Source organism: Arachis duranensis, chromosome 1 (assembly GCF_000817695.3).
Source record: "Arachis duranensis cultivar V14167 chromosome 1, aradu.V14167.gnm2.J7QH, whole genome shotgun sequence".
Taxonomy (NCBI): Eukaryota; Viridiplantae; Streptophyta; class Magnoliopsida; order Fabales; family Fabaceae; genus Arachis; species Arachis duranensis.
The window spans coordinates 100,195,780-100,211,531 of record NC_029772.3 but is presented as its reverse complement, the minus strand read 5'-3'; the positions used below and the strand labels follow the sequence as shown (position 1 = coordinate 100,211,531).

The 15,752-nt window shown below is 25.5% G+C and overlaps 1 protein-coding gene across 1 annotated transcript; it reads right to left on the bottom strand.

The window, feature by feature from the left end:
• Positions 1 to 11,616: 11,616 nt before the first annotated feature.
• LOC107470063 (SPX domain-containing protein 1) lies at positions 11,617 to 14,185 on the bottom strand. The gene is made up of 3 exons (XM_016089449.3): positions 13,589 to 14,185; positions 13,060 to 13,186; positions 11,617 to 12,369 (listed from the first exon to the last, which is right to left on the bottom strand). The coding sequence occupies exons 1-3, from the start codon at positions 13,880 to 13,882 to the stop codon at positions 11,927 to 11,929; spliced, it is 864 nt and encodes a 287-aa protein (XP_015944935.1). The 5' UTR covers positions 13,883 to 14,185; the 3' UTR covers positions 11,617 to 11,926.
• Positions 14,186 to 15,752: the final 1,567 nt, after the last annotated feature.

Below are 15,752 nucleotides of genomic sequence, written 5' to 3'. Positions count from 1 at the left end.
ATAATAATAAGAATAAATTTTTTTAGAATATTTATTTTATATATATATATATTGAATAATTTATTTTTAATAAAAATAATTTAAATTGTATAAAATAAAAATATCTGGTAATATTTTTTAATCCATTCTATGAGATAATATTTCAAATGATACAAGCTCAAAATAGTATTGAAAAATATTTAAAATTGGTCTTTAATTTTGTTCATAGCAATTATGAATAAAAAGTATATTTTTATTATACTTTTACTTGGCTTATACAAATTTTTTACATATTTTATTTTCAAATTTTTTATAATATAGACTTTTTCTTCTTATAACAAATGTTTAAATTTGTTCATCACATTTTTTTCACAATTACATGAATGAGGCATTTTTTTGCTGTATTAATAAATCATAATTAAAAATTTGTAAACAAAAAGTATAATTATAAGAATCTTAAAATATAAGTATATGTAAAGTATTAAAAAATAAAAAAGTATATATAGTAAAAAGTAATAAGAGTGTTTTTTATTTTAAAAATATAATAAATATTTTTATTTTGTACTTTATCATCTAATATAATCATTTTTAGGTAAATAGACTCCTCTTCATTTGTTAGTGTAAATATTTTCATAGACAAATTATACAAATTTTGATAAACTAATTATCTATTTATTTGGTGAAATTATCTAAAAATTAGTGTTTCATTGTGTAATTTTGAGATATTTTGTAGTTTAAAAATAATTTAAAAAATTAGAGTCAAAGAAAATTAATTGAAATGAGAACATAAATAATATAATATAAAATTAGAAATCAACAATATGATGATATATATTTAAATGTATTTAATAAAAATATATCAAATTTGAGATTGTTTGTAGGAATCTTCAACTGTTGATGTGAGAGTTTATAAAATAAAATAATAATAATAAAAATCCTACAAATAATGTATAACTGAATCAAATAATATAAAATTTATTATGATCAATGTTATTATCATGACACTTTTTTGGTTAATTTTTAAATTGTGTCAAATAATTAAAATTACTAATATGACATCATTAGAAAAAAATATGATTTAAATTTAATATACAAAAAGTTAAAATCAACTTTTATATAATAAAAAAATAAATTATATCCAATCCTCTCTTAAATAAAGGGTAAGCTATTCCTATAACATGTCTAATTATTATTAGATGAAATAAATTATATCATCACGGTTAATATTAATTTTTAATTTAACTTAAATTTTGACAATTAAACTAATTAAATATAATAAAAAATTTTGTAAATTATAAAGGTTATAAAAGAGATTCTACATTTTATTCCGGTGTTAGAGATAAGAAGTGATATCTACCCTCTTAAATGCGATTTGTGGTCCAACATGTGTATATCGTTTCAAACTCATTGATTGTATCTTTGTAAACCTTTATTTTGGTCATCCATTGACAACATTTCTTCCTTAACTTCTCTGTTATTTCTTTTTCTTTTACTGGAATCTTGTACCCTTCAGGAGTGCTCAAACTCAGTTCTGCACTTGTTTTTCTAACATATTATAATGTTATTGTCACCCCATCATCTATCACCACTTCTACCCACATTTCAAATTCTGTTACTGTTGGTTGAGAGGTCGAAAGACTCATGCCAAGACTGAAGGAAGGTGCACCAAAGTCATCTTTCCAATGCCGAAGACGGGGAGAACTACAAGATGACAGAGAAAAGTTTTAAGTAATAATAAAAAAGCATTATGATATAACATTAAAATTAATAAAAAAATTAAGTAAACTTTATACATTCAATGGAGCTTCTTGCTTGGACCGCCTTGCCGAAGTTTCTTCGTAGGCCTGGTGTTAGGGTTTCAGAGGGCAGTTAGATCAAACAGAAAAGTGTTCAATACTGAACGAAATTTATTATTATTATATACTATCAAAACTAATAAAAATAATTTTAAGTAAAACTTACATATTAAAAGGCGTTGCTTCGATTGCCTTACCAAAATTTTTTCGTAGGCTTGCTGTTAGGGTTCTAGAGGACAGCTAGATTAAACAGAAAAGTGTTCAATAATGAATTGAATTATTATTATATCCCTTCAAAAATAATAAAAAGGATTTTAAGTAAAACTTACACATTAAGAGAAGTTTCTTGCTCCAATTATCTTGTGAAAGTTTCTTCACAAGCCTGGTGTTGGAGATTCAAAGGACAGCTGTATTATAAAAACGTGTTCAATGATGAACCGAAATTATTATTATCTACTATCAAAACTAATAAAAAAAATTTAAGTACAACTTACTCTTTAACAAAAGTATCTTCTGTTTGAGTTTTCGAAGGGACAGAGATAAAAGTCTCTTGTTGTTTTATCTCTTCCACAAGAGAACTTAGAAGAGCCATTGCAATAGAAACTCTAATGAAACTAAGCAAGAAAGGAGTTAATGTTAAAGGATAAGAGTAGGAAAGTAAAATGGAAAAATGCACTAAGTAAAAGCTGCACATTGATTAGAATAGAAAAGTAAGTTAAAAAACTCACATATTCTAAGATTGAGACTGAATTTCTTCTAGAAATTTATTTTTAAAGATCAAGTGTTGTGTTACTGATAATTAAACAAAATTCTGTGTGATTAATTAAACAAAAATTATTAACTAAATTTAAAGCCTAACGTATATATTTAAATGTACATCATTGGAAGTTGTAAACTCTGTTTTTTCTTTTTTTTTTCATGCCATTTCTTTCTTCTAAAAATTATAACCGGGGTTTCAGGAACATTTTTTCTAATAAAAAATATATAAAATTAAAATCATCAATCAAGATTTTTTAATTAAACTAAGAAATGAACCTAAATTAAAAGCAGAAGATTAAAAACACATCAAATTTATTTTTTAGATTCAAATAAATCTCAATTAAACTTAGAAATAAACCGAAATTAGTTCAAATTTAAACAAGCAGTCATGAGACTCAATCATCAATAAAACACATTAAATTCATTTCTAGTTTTAAATGAACCGAAACTATTTCAGATTTGAACCTCAAGTAAACTCTGTTTTTCATGCCATTTTTTGTTCTAAAAATTGTAACTGGAAATTCAGGGGTATTTTCTTTTTCTAATAAAAAGGTACGAAATTAAAAAGATATTCTAATTAAAAGTAGAAGAAGAAAATAAATGTTAAGAGGAATTACTTGGTATTGCTCGGTGTATTTACAGACCATGCCAAGCTTGTTTGTGTTTGTAATACAAATTTGATTTTACTGCCCAAATTTATAGTCGGCCGTCTAAGAAAAAAATAAATATTATTCAGTAAATCCAAAAAATTTACATGAGGTTTTAGGAAAAATTAGCAGAGAAAGAAAAAGAACTTCATATAAAAAACTCAATCTTACATCTACGATAAATCATATCGCGCGTCTGTCGAGTCACAGTCATATGGAGCAACATTTGTTTTTTTAGCGTCATCATTTTTTCTCTTCATTCATTTTTCTTTTTGTTCTTTTTTCAGCACACGTCTCCACTACTTGTTCATTTCTGACAATTCATACAATAAGTTTTGATTTAAAATCAGGATGAACCATAATTAAAAAAATAAATGAACCAAAATTATTTTATATTTGAACAAGCAGTCAAATAAAGTCAATCATCAAGAAAAACACATCGAATATATATACTAGTGACAAATATAAGAGTTAACAAACTTAAGAAGCACACATGAACAATTTTCAGCAAATCCAAGTGAAACTAAACCAGATGAACCTCAAATAAATTTAGAAATGAACCGAAATTATCAATACTTATCACATCATCAGTGAACCTCAATTAATTCACAAATAAATCGAGATTATTTGAAATTTGAACAAGCAGTAAAAAAGACTCAATCAATAAAAACAGAAATATATTTATAACAACAAAATAATCATTTCTGAATCTTACTCATCTTCGGATTCAATTTCACTTTTCGAATCCGTCTGAACAATCTTCCTTTTTTTGCTTTCTTTTTTCGCCACTCTTTGTGGTTGTTTTCTTTTCTTTGGCAGTGTTTTCTCCATTTTTTCTTCTTATCTGCAACACATATAGAAAATTTTGTTAAAATCATAATATAAAATTTTAAATAAATAGATAGTTTTCGATGGTGAGAAGTATACTCAAATTTAGAAAAAAAATTTTCTTCCGAAGATAAAGCAAGATGACAAGTTTTTTTCTTTCTTTTTCTTTTTCTTTTTTCCCCCTTTTTTTTCTTCTATCTCTCCCCCTCAATTATGCTCTTTTTACAATTTCCTAAAACAGAAACTTATTTAGTTAGCACAATAATTTAGAAGCATCTGAACCGAAATTCAAAGAGAAATAATTTTTTTTGTTTACCATTTCATTATTTGTTTCCAAAACAATCCGGTCAACCAGCCTCCTCCATGTCCAGTGCGCCACCCATGGTGGTCCGGGAGCGTCATCTGCTTCTGGATCAGGGAACTTCGTTTCATAGAAATATATTAACATTAACACAAAGACGCAACCATCAACTGAAAGTTTGTTTCCTGCTATCTGAGCTTTGATCTCCTTGATCAGGAAGCTCAGCACATGAGACGCTCAATTTCATTTTTAGACTGTGTCCACACGAAGGACATGTGGTTTATGGACTAGGAAAATTGTGTTTACTATTGTCGGCAACAAAAAGTATTTTTGGACAAAGACGATGAAAGTCCTCTTGAATTTCAACAAGTTTTTCTCCCCTTCAACACTTATATCAATCACAGATTTTATCAAAGATGCCAAAGTAGCACTTTTGAAGTTGTCAGCAATCTTCTTCTGCTGCTCATTCAGTTTACTGTATGCAACTTTTTCAGAAAAATGATTCTCTATAATTTTTGATATAAACAAATTACTTAAGGCTCAATTCATTTTCTGTATCCAAATGAACTTCAAATAAACTAAGAAAGGAACCGATATTACTTAAGGAATAAAAACTTTTGTCAATATCGAACCGAAATATTTTAAGGAAACACTCAAATAAAGAAGTCTATCATCTTTTGTTAAAGATATTTTGGTGTTTCATTTTAATTGGTTTCTATATAATTTATTCAGTATTCTTCGTCCCACATTATTAAATTTTTTAAAAGATTTTCTTTCTAAAAATAATAAAAAAATATTTAAATTGAACTAAAAAAAAGATAATAGATTAACTATTAGATTTTTTTCTGAAATTATTCATGTAAAAAAATATGCTACAATCAATATTAACCATATATATAAAACATACGGGTTATATCGATAGGTCAAACCTCTTAAAATTTTTATAAATAAAAAATAACTAATTTATATTCGTACAATATATAAAATAATTACTATATTATTATTATATTATATATTAAAATTCACTAATTTAAATTTATTTTTATTTTTAATATAAGCATTATAAATAAATAAAACTTTTATAACTAGATATAGTGTAATAAAATATATATAATATTAATTAATTTTTAAAAAATTCTAAAAAAATAATTTTTTTAATAGAGTGTTATTAAAAAAATTTACATTATAAAAGCTAATTTCAACCAATACGATATAATAGGTTATTAAATATATTTAATACAAAATACATTGAATATAAACTTTTGTTGAGTTTAAATTTTAAATAATTTTTAATTGAATTTTGAATATTCTTATTTTAAAGAGTTAGAATATTTTAACATCATCTTTTTCGTATCTTTTTAATTTAGTCTTTGACTTTTTAAATTATAAACCTTATTTATAATTAAGGGTAATATTTCAACACTATCAATTAACTACAGATACAAAAATACAGAAACAATTCTATAGTCATAATTATAATCTAACTTTATAAGCAATACAATGAAACTATATATAAGTAATATAACTAAATTTTATCTATATCTATAGTCACAGTTCATAAATAATATAATTTAATTATATTTATGTTTATAATTAAAATATAAAAAGATACAAAAAAATTATCATGACGGTTATTTTTTCGTTCATAATTTTTTTTATTATTTTTGTTGTGAAACGAAAAGTATCATGATGGTTAGTTTTTTTCGTTCATAATTTTTTATTATTTTTGTTGTGAAACGTTTAATTATTTAATTACTTTCGAAAAAAGATAATTGAATAACACAAAAATTTTTTATTAAGAATAATTTATTTAGATGTGATTAAAAAATAATTAAAAATTATATACAGTAAAAAGTTAATATTATTAAAAAATAAAATTAAAATTCATTTTAAAATTAAAAATAAAGTTTATTTAAAAATAAAATTAAAAATTATGCTTTTTTTCTTTTTTTCTAAAATTTATCTACGAGTAATTCCATAAGTATCTTATGAAGAATAAAAATATTAAACTCATACTGAAATTTATTTTAGTAAAATTTATTTTTATTTTGTTAAACGTTAAATAAACTATTGAAAGGAATTTTGTGCCCTCTATTAGAGGAGAATGATAAACTTCCATACTTTCATTATGTCACGGCGATAATTTGACCCTGTTATTTTTGAAATTATGATTGCACTTCATGATTTTTTACTTTTATCTATAACTTTTTGAATGTGCAAAATAATAATAATAATAATAATAATAATAATAATAATAGTAATGTCACGGTAAAAAAAGAAGTACATCACTAAATAATTTATCATCCAAATTATATATGAATAAAATTGATAATAGGAGGGCTAATACCAAAAAAAATGATAACAAGACTAGAGACTTACAAAACCTTTCTTAAGTTCACAGAAAAAACGTTTATATTTGTGTAACATATAAAATAATTATCATATTATTATTATTATTATTATTATTATTATTACATATTTTTTTTTGGACTTTCTCTTAGTTAAAAGTATAATCATTATAATTTTTTTAATTATTATTGTTAGGGGTATTCGCAAATCGGATATGGCTAAAATTTTGATACAATCCGCATTAAACTCATCAGATCGAATTCGATATCCGCATTTTTTATATTTGGATCAGATATCAAATATATCCATAAAATAAAAAAATTAAAAAGGGTTAACCACAAAAAATGCCCCCGAATTATTCAAACATGGACAAAAATGCACCCGAATTTTACTATCGACAAAAATACTTTTAAATAATTTAAAAACACAACAAAAATACCCAACATTAAATATGTATTTCTCAAAAAATACATTAGAGATTGAATTTTGATGTGATTTTTTGCAAACATGATTAAAAAAATGTGATATTATTATTCTTAAAATTTGGTGATTTTTTGTTAAGTGTATATTGTTTTGTGAGTTTTTAAAAGTATTATTGATTGTTAATAAAAAAATTATAAAAAATATATACTTAACGAAAAATCACCAAATTTTAAGAATAATAATATCTCAATTTTATAATCATTCTAGCAAAAAATTGCATCAAAATTCAATCTCTAAGGTATTTTTTGAAAAAATATATTTACTGTTAGGTATTTTTGTTGTGTTTTTAAATTATTTAAAAGTATTTTTGTCGATAGTAAATTTTGGGTGCATTTTTATCAGCGTTTGAATAATTCAAGAGTATTTTTGGTGGTTAACCCTTTTTAGTTTTTTTATTTTATGGATATATTTGATATCTGATCCAAACATAAAAAATGCGAATATCGAATTTGATTTAATGAGTTTAGTGCGGATTGTATCGAAATTTTAGCTAATTTGATTTGCGAATACCCCTAACAACAATAATTAAAAATATTATAATGATTATACTTTTAACTAAGAGAAAGTCCAAAAAAAATATGAAATATAAGAACAATTTAATCAAATATTTAAAAAAAAATTTACTTTAAATCAATAAGACTTTTTTTGCCCATATAATAATAATAATAATAATAATAATAATAATAATAATAATAATATGGGTAAAAAAAGTCTTACTAACCTTCTTATTATCAATTTTATTCATATATAATTTGGATGATAAATTATTTGGTGATATGTTTCTTTTTTAACCGTGACATTATTATTATTATTATTGTTGTTGTTGTTGTTGTTGTTGTTGTTGTTGTTGTTGTTGTTTTGCACATTCAAAAATTTATAGATAAAAGTGGAAAAATCATGAAGTGCAATCATAACTTCAAAAATAACAGGGTCAAATTATCGCCGTAACATAATGGAAATATGAAAGTTTATCATTTTTCTCTAATGGAGGACACAAAATTCCTTTCAATAGTTTATTTAACGTTTAACAAAATAAAAATAAATTTTACTAAAATAAATTTTAGTATGAGTTTAATATTTTTATTCATCATAAGATACTTATAGAATTACTCGTAGATAAATTAAAAAAAAAGAAAAAAAACATGATTTTTAATTTTATTTTTAAATAAATTTTATTTTTAATTTTAAAATAAATTTTAATTTTATTTTTACTAATATTAATTTTTTACCATATATAATTTTTAATTTTTTTAATCCCATCTAAATAAGTTACTCTTAACAAAATTTTTAGTATTATTCAATTATCTTTTTTAGAAAGTAATTAAATATTAAAACAATTAAACGTTTAACAACAAAAATAATAAAAAAATTATGAACGAAAAAAATTAACCATCATGATACATTTCCTTTCACAACAAAAATAGTAAAAAATTATGAACAAAAAAATTAACCATTATGATAATTTTTTGTATTTTTTATATTTTAATTATAAACATAATATAATTAGATTATATTATTTATGAAATGTGACTATAAATATAGATAAAATTTAGTTATATTACTTATATATAGTTTCATTGTATTGCTTTTAAAGTTCGATTATAATTATGACTATAGAATTGTTTCTGTATTTTTATATGTGTGGCTAATTGATAGTGTTAAAATATTACCCTTAATTATAAATAAGGTTTATAATTTAAAAAATCAAAGATTAAATTAAAAAGATACGAAAAAGATGATGTTAAAATATTCTAACTCTTTAAAATAAAAATATTCGAAATTTAATTAAAGATTATTTAAAATTTAAACTCAACAAAAAGTTTATATTCAATGTATTTTGTATTAAAAATATTTAATAACCTATTATATCGTATTGGTTGAAATTAGCTTTTATAATGTTAATTTTTTTAATAACACTCTATTAGAAAGAAATTATTTTTTCAGAATTTTTAAAAAATTGATTAATATTATATATATTTTGTTACACTACATCTAGTTATAAAAATTTTATTTATTTCTAATGCTTATATTAAAAATGAAAATAAATTTAAATTAGTGAATTTTAATCTATAATATAATAATAATATAGTAATTGTTTTATATATCAGACGAATATAAATTAGTTATTTTTTATTTATAAAAATTTTAAAGGTTTGAGCTATCGATACAACTCGTATGATAAATTTTACTTTTAAAAAATTATATATATATATATGTTTAATATTGATTGTGGCATATTTTTTTATATGAACAATTTCAGAAAAAAATCTAATAGTTAATTTATTACCTTTTTGGTTTTTAGTCCAATTTAAATATTTTTTATTATTTTTGAAAAGAAAATCTTTTAAGAAAGTTAATAATGTGTAACAAAGAACACTGAATAAATTATACAGAAACCAATTAAAATGTAACACTAAAATATCTTTAGCAAAAGATGACATAGGCATCTTTATTTGAATGTTCCCCAATATTTTAGTATAAACAAATTAATATAAAACTAACAAAATGATCAAAAAAGAAAAATACAAATGTAAAATATAAAAGGTATAATACCGCCGAAATTTATGCCGAGCGCATCTCTTATTTTGGCAGGGGTTATGTAGATTTTGCCATAACGAGTGTCCAAGCATCCATGATAGAGATCAAAGCAATGAATCAATCTCCTCAAGAGTTTGTGAGAGACATTCAATTCTGAGATATGTCTCAGTGCACCGTATCTCATTTCTTCAATAATAGTTTTCTTTCTTCACTCAATTCGGTGAACACCCTAGCTATGGATCTTGTTGAGCATCTCAGATCATGTGTTTTCTGCAAGAATTTGAAATATTATGTTATGATATATTTATGATACAAAAATAGCGTTGCTTTAATCTGTATATGTTTACGTTATAATGCGACTCTTCCTTTTTTGAGATGGTCATCTTTTTCATTTTTGCTGTAAGGAAGAAAAAATTTGATCCGTACTTAACAAGTGAACCTCACTCAATTCACAAATGAACCGAATTTGGTTTAGATTTGAACAAAAACTAACCAAACAACTCCACATGAATAAGTTCATCAAATTCAAGCGAAACAAAACCAAATGAACATAAATTAGACTAAAAAATGAACCTAAATTTCTTAAGGAATAAGAAATTGGATCAATACTTAACAGTAGCATGAAATGAACCTCACTCAATGCATAAATAAACCGAATTTTGTTCAAATTTGAACAAAAAGTCATAAAGAGTCAATGAACAAGAAAAACACATTGAATTCATTAATTTAACAGCAACATCAAGTGAATCTCAGTTAATTCACAAATGAACTGAATTTGGTCCAAATTTGAAAAAAAAACTAACCAAACAACACCACATAAACAAGTTCAGCAAATTCAAGCGGAACCAAACCAAATGAACGTAAATTAAACTAAGAAATTAACTTAAATTTCTTAAAGAATAACAAATTGGGTCAATACTTAACATTAGTATCAAATGAACCTAACTTAATTCACAAATGAACCGAATTTGGTTCAGATTTGAACAAAACGTCATAAATATTCAATCACCAAGAAAAGCACATTTCAATTCATTTCTGCATGCAAATAAACTCAATTAAACTAAGAGATGAACCGAATTATTTATCAGAACCAATAAATTAATAACACAGTTTCATTTGATGCCCTACTTACGAAGAAAAACAAAAAAAAAATAGAATCAAAGAAACTCGATCTACTAAATAAACGAACTCGATCCACTAAACCTTAAATCAAACTAGAAGAAACGTGAGAGTTGCGAGAAATTAACTGAACATAATAACAATAATTTTCTTAGTACCTTACAGAATCTTTGTTCTTGTTTTTATGTGTATTTTGTTAATAAATTCAAATGCTCCACCCGATTATGCAGTAGTTTCTGCAGAGAATTTGGTTGCAATTTCAAATTGGAAGAACGAACATTTTTTCATATTCTAGCGTAAATTGAATTTGTCAATTCTTAATGTTTGGGAGTTTTCGGTGCGTGCAGCATGCGTCTCATTGGTGAGAGAATTTTTTTTGGTATCGAAGCTGCTTAGTTGAACTTAAATATAGAAATACTTGGATGTGTAATTAGATTAAAAAAATAAAACCATGTCAAAACTCTGTAGAGAAGTTGGGCAATAAATGACCTAAATCTGATTAACGTCCAGATAATCAAAAGTTCAAAACGTTATCGGGCAGAGAACTAAAAATCACATTACTCCTTTATCACTAAAGCCCTTGTCTCTGACTTTTTTACCGATTGCACTTTGTTTTGCAACTCTTCTGGTTTTAGTTGCACTCTTCGTCTCTTCGCCTCTTCGGTACGCTCAAACTTTTGAAGCATTTCAGTTCTACCTGTTTTACTACACTATATTGAAAACTCAAAAGGTTAAGGTTTGCAACCTCTAGCTCAGCATTTTGCTACAATCTATTGTCAACTAGGAAAAATATGCAAGGCACACGTAGCCACAGAAATGATTTTCAAATTGGAACCTATAACATTATAGTATGAAGCAGATACAAAATATATAACTATTAAGTATTAACTACAGATATAGAATATGACCGTCAACGAACTATCAACAGTCAAAACAGAACAACTGTGATTTCCAGACTCTTTATTATATGGAACCCTATGATTATATAAAAATTAATTCCATCTTTACATTTAGAATTACATCAGTGTTAGTATCTAAGCCGTGCATAACAAAGGCGGATTTCAGGGTAAAAGGGTGGGACAGAGAAGCCATCCCCACCACACTGCCGTGAAAAGCAACGAAGCAAGTTACTTGGCCGCTTGTTCCAGAACTGGAACTTTCTTCCATGTTTCTTCCAATCCACTAATCTTCAGTGGCGGCAACGAAAAAACACTAACTGTCGAGCTCCCGCTTCTAATTTCCTGCAATACGTGCAATGCTGATATAGTACTCTTCATGTAGAGGCTCTCCATGTACTCGATCTCTGATAATTCCTTAGGTATCAAGAAACCATTGCTCTTGGTAGTGGTGGAAGTTGAAGGACCACATCCTTCAGCTTGGGGAGTTGTCTCGCCAGAAGGTGGAGAATCAATCACTGGGAAAAGACGATCAAGCATCGCTTCGCACTCCTTCACTAGGTTGTAGAGCAGATCAGTGGTAAAGAAAGGTTGTTGCAAGACCTTCTGTATGAAGGGCAACCGGATGAGAGCACCAGTTCTCTTGTCATACTTTTTCAGTATTTTCACTAGCCCTGTGGATAGAAAAATGAGGTTACAATTAGTTAGTTGTCTGGAGCTGCTGATTCGATAGAAGACAAAGACCTTATGTAATAATCCACAATAAATACTCGAAATAACCAAATTTAGGCTAATCACAGAAACTTATCTCTAAACCTATCTCTATAAAAAGTTGAAAACCGCAGCTTATTGTTTAAAGACCAGATCACCATCTACCGACAGCTAACTAGTACATTTTTTAAAGAATAAAATAAAAAGGTGAACTACCCTGTTTGATTGTTTAAGCTTTTAGATGATTAGCCTGTGCATAATTTTCAACAGGAATATTTGTGATGCTCGGCATATACTATTCTAAAGCAAAGAATGATAAGCCATAATGGGGTATCAAAAAGCCCGGATGTTCAATTTTCAGATTTCTTTATTCCAAGATAAGCATATGGTCACAAGTTGTCCACCGATTTCTAAGAAATAATGGACAATATGAATTAGAAATGAATCCTATTCCATCTTATTTCTTGATCTCATCCATTGCATTCATAAATGGCATAATTTTAAATGGCATAATTTTAAAGTGAATGCGACACATATTTTATCATATAAAGGTTTGCAACTTGTAAATATAATAATAAATAATTCAATACGAATATATGAAAAGTAAGTTAACATATTTGCTGAGTGTTGACAATTAAAACTTGGGAAAGTACCTGTGTAGTTAAGGGCACTGTAGTTCTCCAGCAAGACCATCTCTCCATGAAAATCCACAATTTCCTTGCGAATTTTCATCAACTCTTCACTGGAAACCTTCACCTTGGCCACCCTGTCCTGAAGCTCCTGCATATTTAAACCGCAACAAACATTAGTGACACACTTACATATCCAGCTAGCTCTTCTATAATAAACATTAATCCAATTAAGCATGCTTATCCTAATTAATTAATTAATTAGCTTAAAAAGTTCCAGTAATTTTCTGGAGAATAAAAGTAGACATTGACATTGCCAAATTGAAACAAGTATAGTTACTTTGCCTAGTGGAGACAGGAGACCTAATATTTTATTATATCATCGTATCAAATGTCGAATAAAATAATCAAATTCATAATTTGCTAGTATGTTTCATTGCTAATCAACCTAACTAAATTAAAATTCCACATAAAACTTAAAATAGATTCGGAACTTTTCTTTCTTTTTAAATTTCTTGGATTAGTTAACGAATCGAAGAGATTAATTACGCACCTTGAGCCTGATAATGTACTCTTCCTCCTTCTCGACGAAGAAGTTATTGAATTTCTCGAGCTCTTTTTCAAGGAGATTCCTGAAGTCAAGTTCCTCCTTGGAGATTTCCGGTGCGGCGGCGTCGGAATCTCCGGGGGCGTCGAGCCTAGGGCGTTTGGCAGGGCGGTCGTCGGACTTAGGAGCAGGGTCCAATTGCTTGAGCTTCTTCTTGAGCTCCTTGTAGGAGAGGAACTTGTCGCGCCATTCCGGTAGGGTTTTCTCGATCTGGTTACTCAGGCTCTTTCCGAATTTCATGGCTTTCCGTTAAAGAAAAAAACGAACAGAAAGATGAAATTTCAGATGAAAGAAAAAAGAAGGTAGTGATTTGTATGAGTTGGTAATTGGTATGGTATAGTATGTGTGAAGAAATAATAAATATAGAGGAATGTGTGAAGGCGAAAGAATATATATGAGTTTGGTTGCGAATGCGATGATAGGGAAGAAGAGGAGGAGGAGGAGAGGGGAGAAGTGAGAGAAGATGAGAGATATAACGGTATAGGAGAAGAGAATATTCGAGGGTATAGTTGGAATATCCGTAAATAGGAGTATATCTTGGGTTTTATTCCCCTCTCTACTGTCCTCCCAAGGGAGTGGTTGTGCTTCTCCACTTGCTTTAATACTCACTGCTATATGTGCTATCTATCTGTGGTGTGAGTTTTTATTTACAATACTTATTAAATTTTAATTATTTTATTAATTCTTATAATTTTACTAAATTTATAATTAAATTTTTATATTATTTTTAATTAAATTTTTATATTATTTTTAATTTTATAATTAAATATTTTTTATATAAAAATATTAAAATTAACCGAATATTAGAATTAATAGAATAATTAAATAAAAAAATTTTACAAAATAAAATAAATAATTTTTAATTTTTAATACTTATATTTTGTACACACATTATAATCTTGCTCTTTTTTTTAGAAAATGATAGGGTGTTAATATTTTTAAGGGAAAAATATTGATCACTTAATATTTATAAGTTTTTGTTAATAATAAAACTTGTCTCCAATTTTGTTTAAGAATTATTCATAGCTTTATTACTTCTAAAAGAAAGTCATATTTGTAATAGGATGAAATTTTGGTTTTTGGTTACCCAATGCCCTAATGTGATATATGTGAATGCGAATATTTAGCGGTTGTTTGGATAAGGTTTTAATAAAAGATTTTTTTAATTAATTTTTTTAAAAAATTTTTATAGAATCGAGTTATCTTTTTTTAAAAGATTTTATAAAAAAATAAAAGTAATTTTATATTTAGGTATCTCATGCAAAAAGATATTTTTATTTATCAATTATGTTTGTGTATAAAAATATAAAAGTATTTTTTGTTTATTTATTATATGAAAAACATCCTTTTATATTTTTTTAAATTCTTTTAAAAAAAGATGTAAATTGTAGCTTCTTAAAAAGATATTCTTTTTATTTTTCTAATACTTTTACTTTTACTCCTACGATTTTACCAAATACGCTAAAAAATAAAAAAATCTTTTTCATTAAAAAAGATCTTTTTTTATCAACTTAATGACGTTCAAACAAGCGTTTATAAATTATGGTTTAGAAAATAAATAGAAATTGAATTTATAAAGAAAAAAAGTTTAGGAAGCCAATACTTTTATTAAAATTTGACCAATATTTAACTAATAAAAAATAAATAATTTTATTAAATAAAATTTCACACTACTAAAAATATTAATAATAATTAATTAATGATTATAAATTTTATTACAAAATTTGCTCCCCTGCAATCTTCTTATAAAGAACTCAAATAGGATTTGTGATTTGGATTCATTAACAAAAATGAAATTTCAATGTTTTTGTTTATATTTTTATGTATTATTATGTAGTGAATATAAGACTAAATCACTAAATGAATACATGTCAGATTATTTTGTATTTTATACAACTTGATAATCCAAATGTTGTTGCGTTAAAAGTTAAAACATATATTTTTAAAATTCCCCAACATATATATGTCATGAAAAGGAAATATTCATTGCATAGAATATGAAAATACAATGATAACCTCTTTTATGATGGAATGAGATTCCATGCCATGCTTCATCATAAATTTAGTAATTATATAAATCAGTTAACTTTTTCTATATTAACATTAAAAC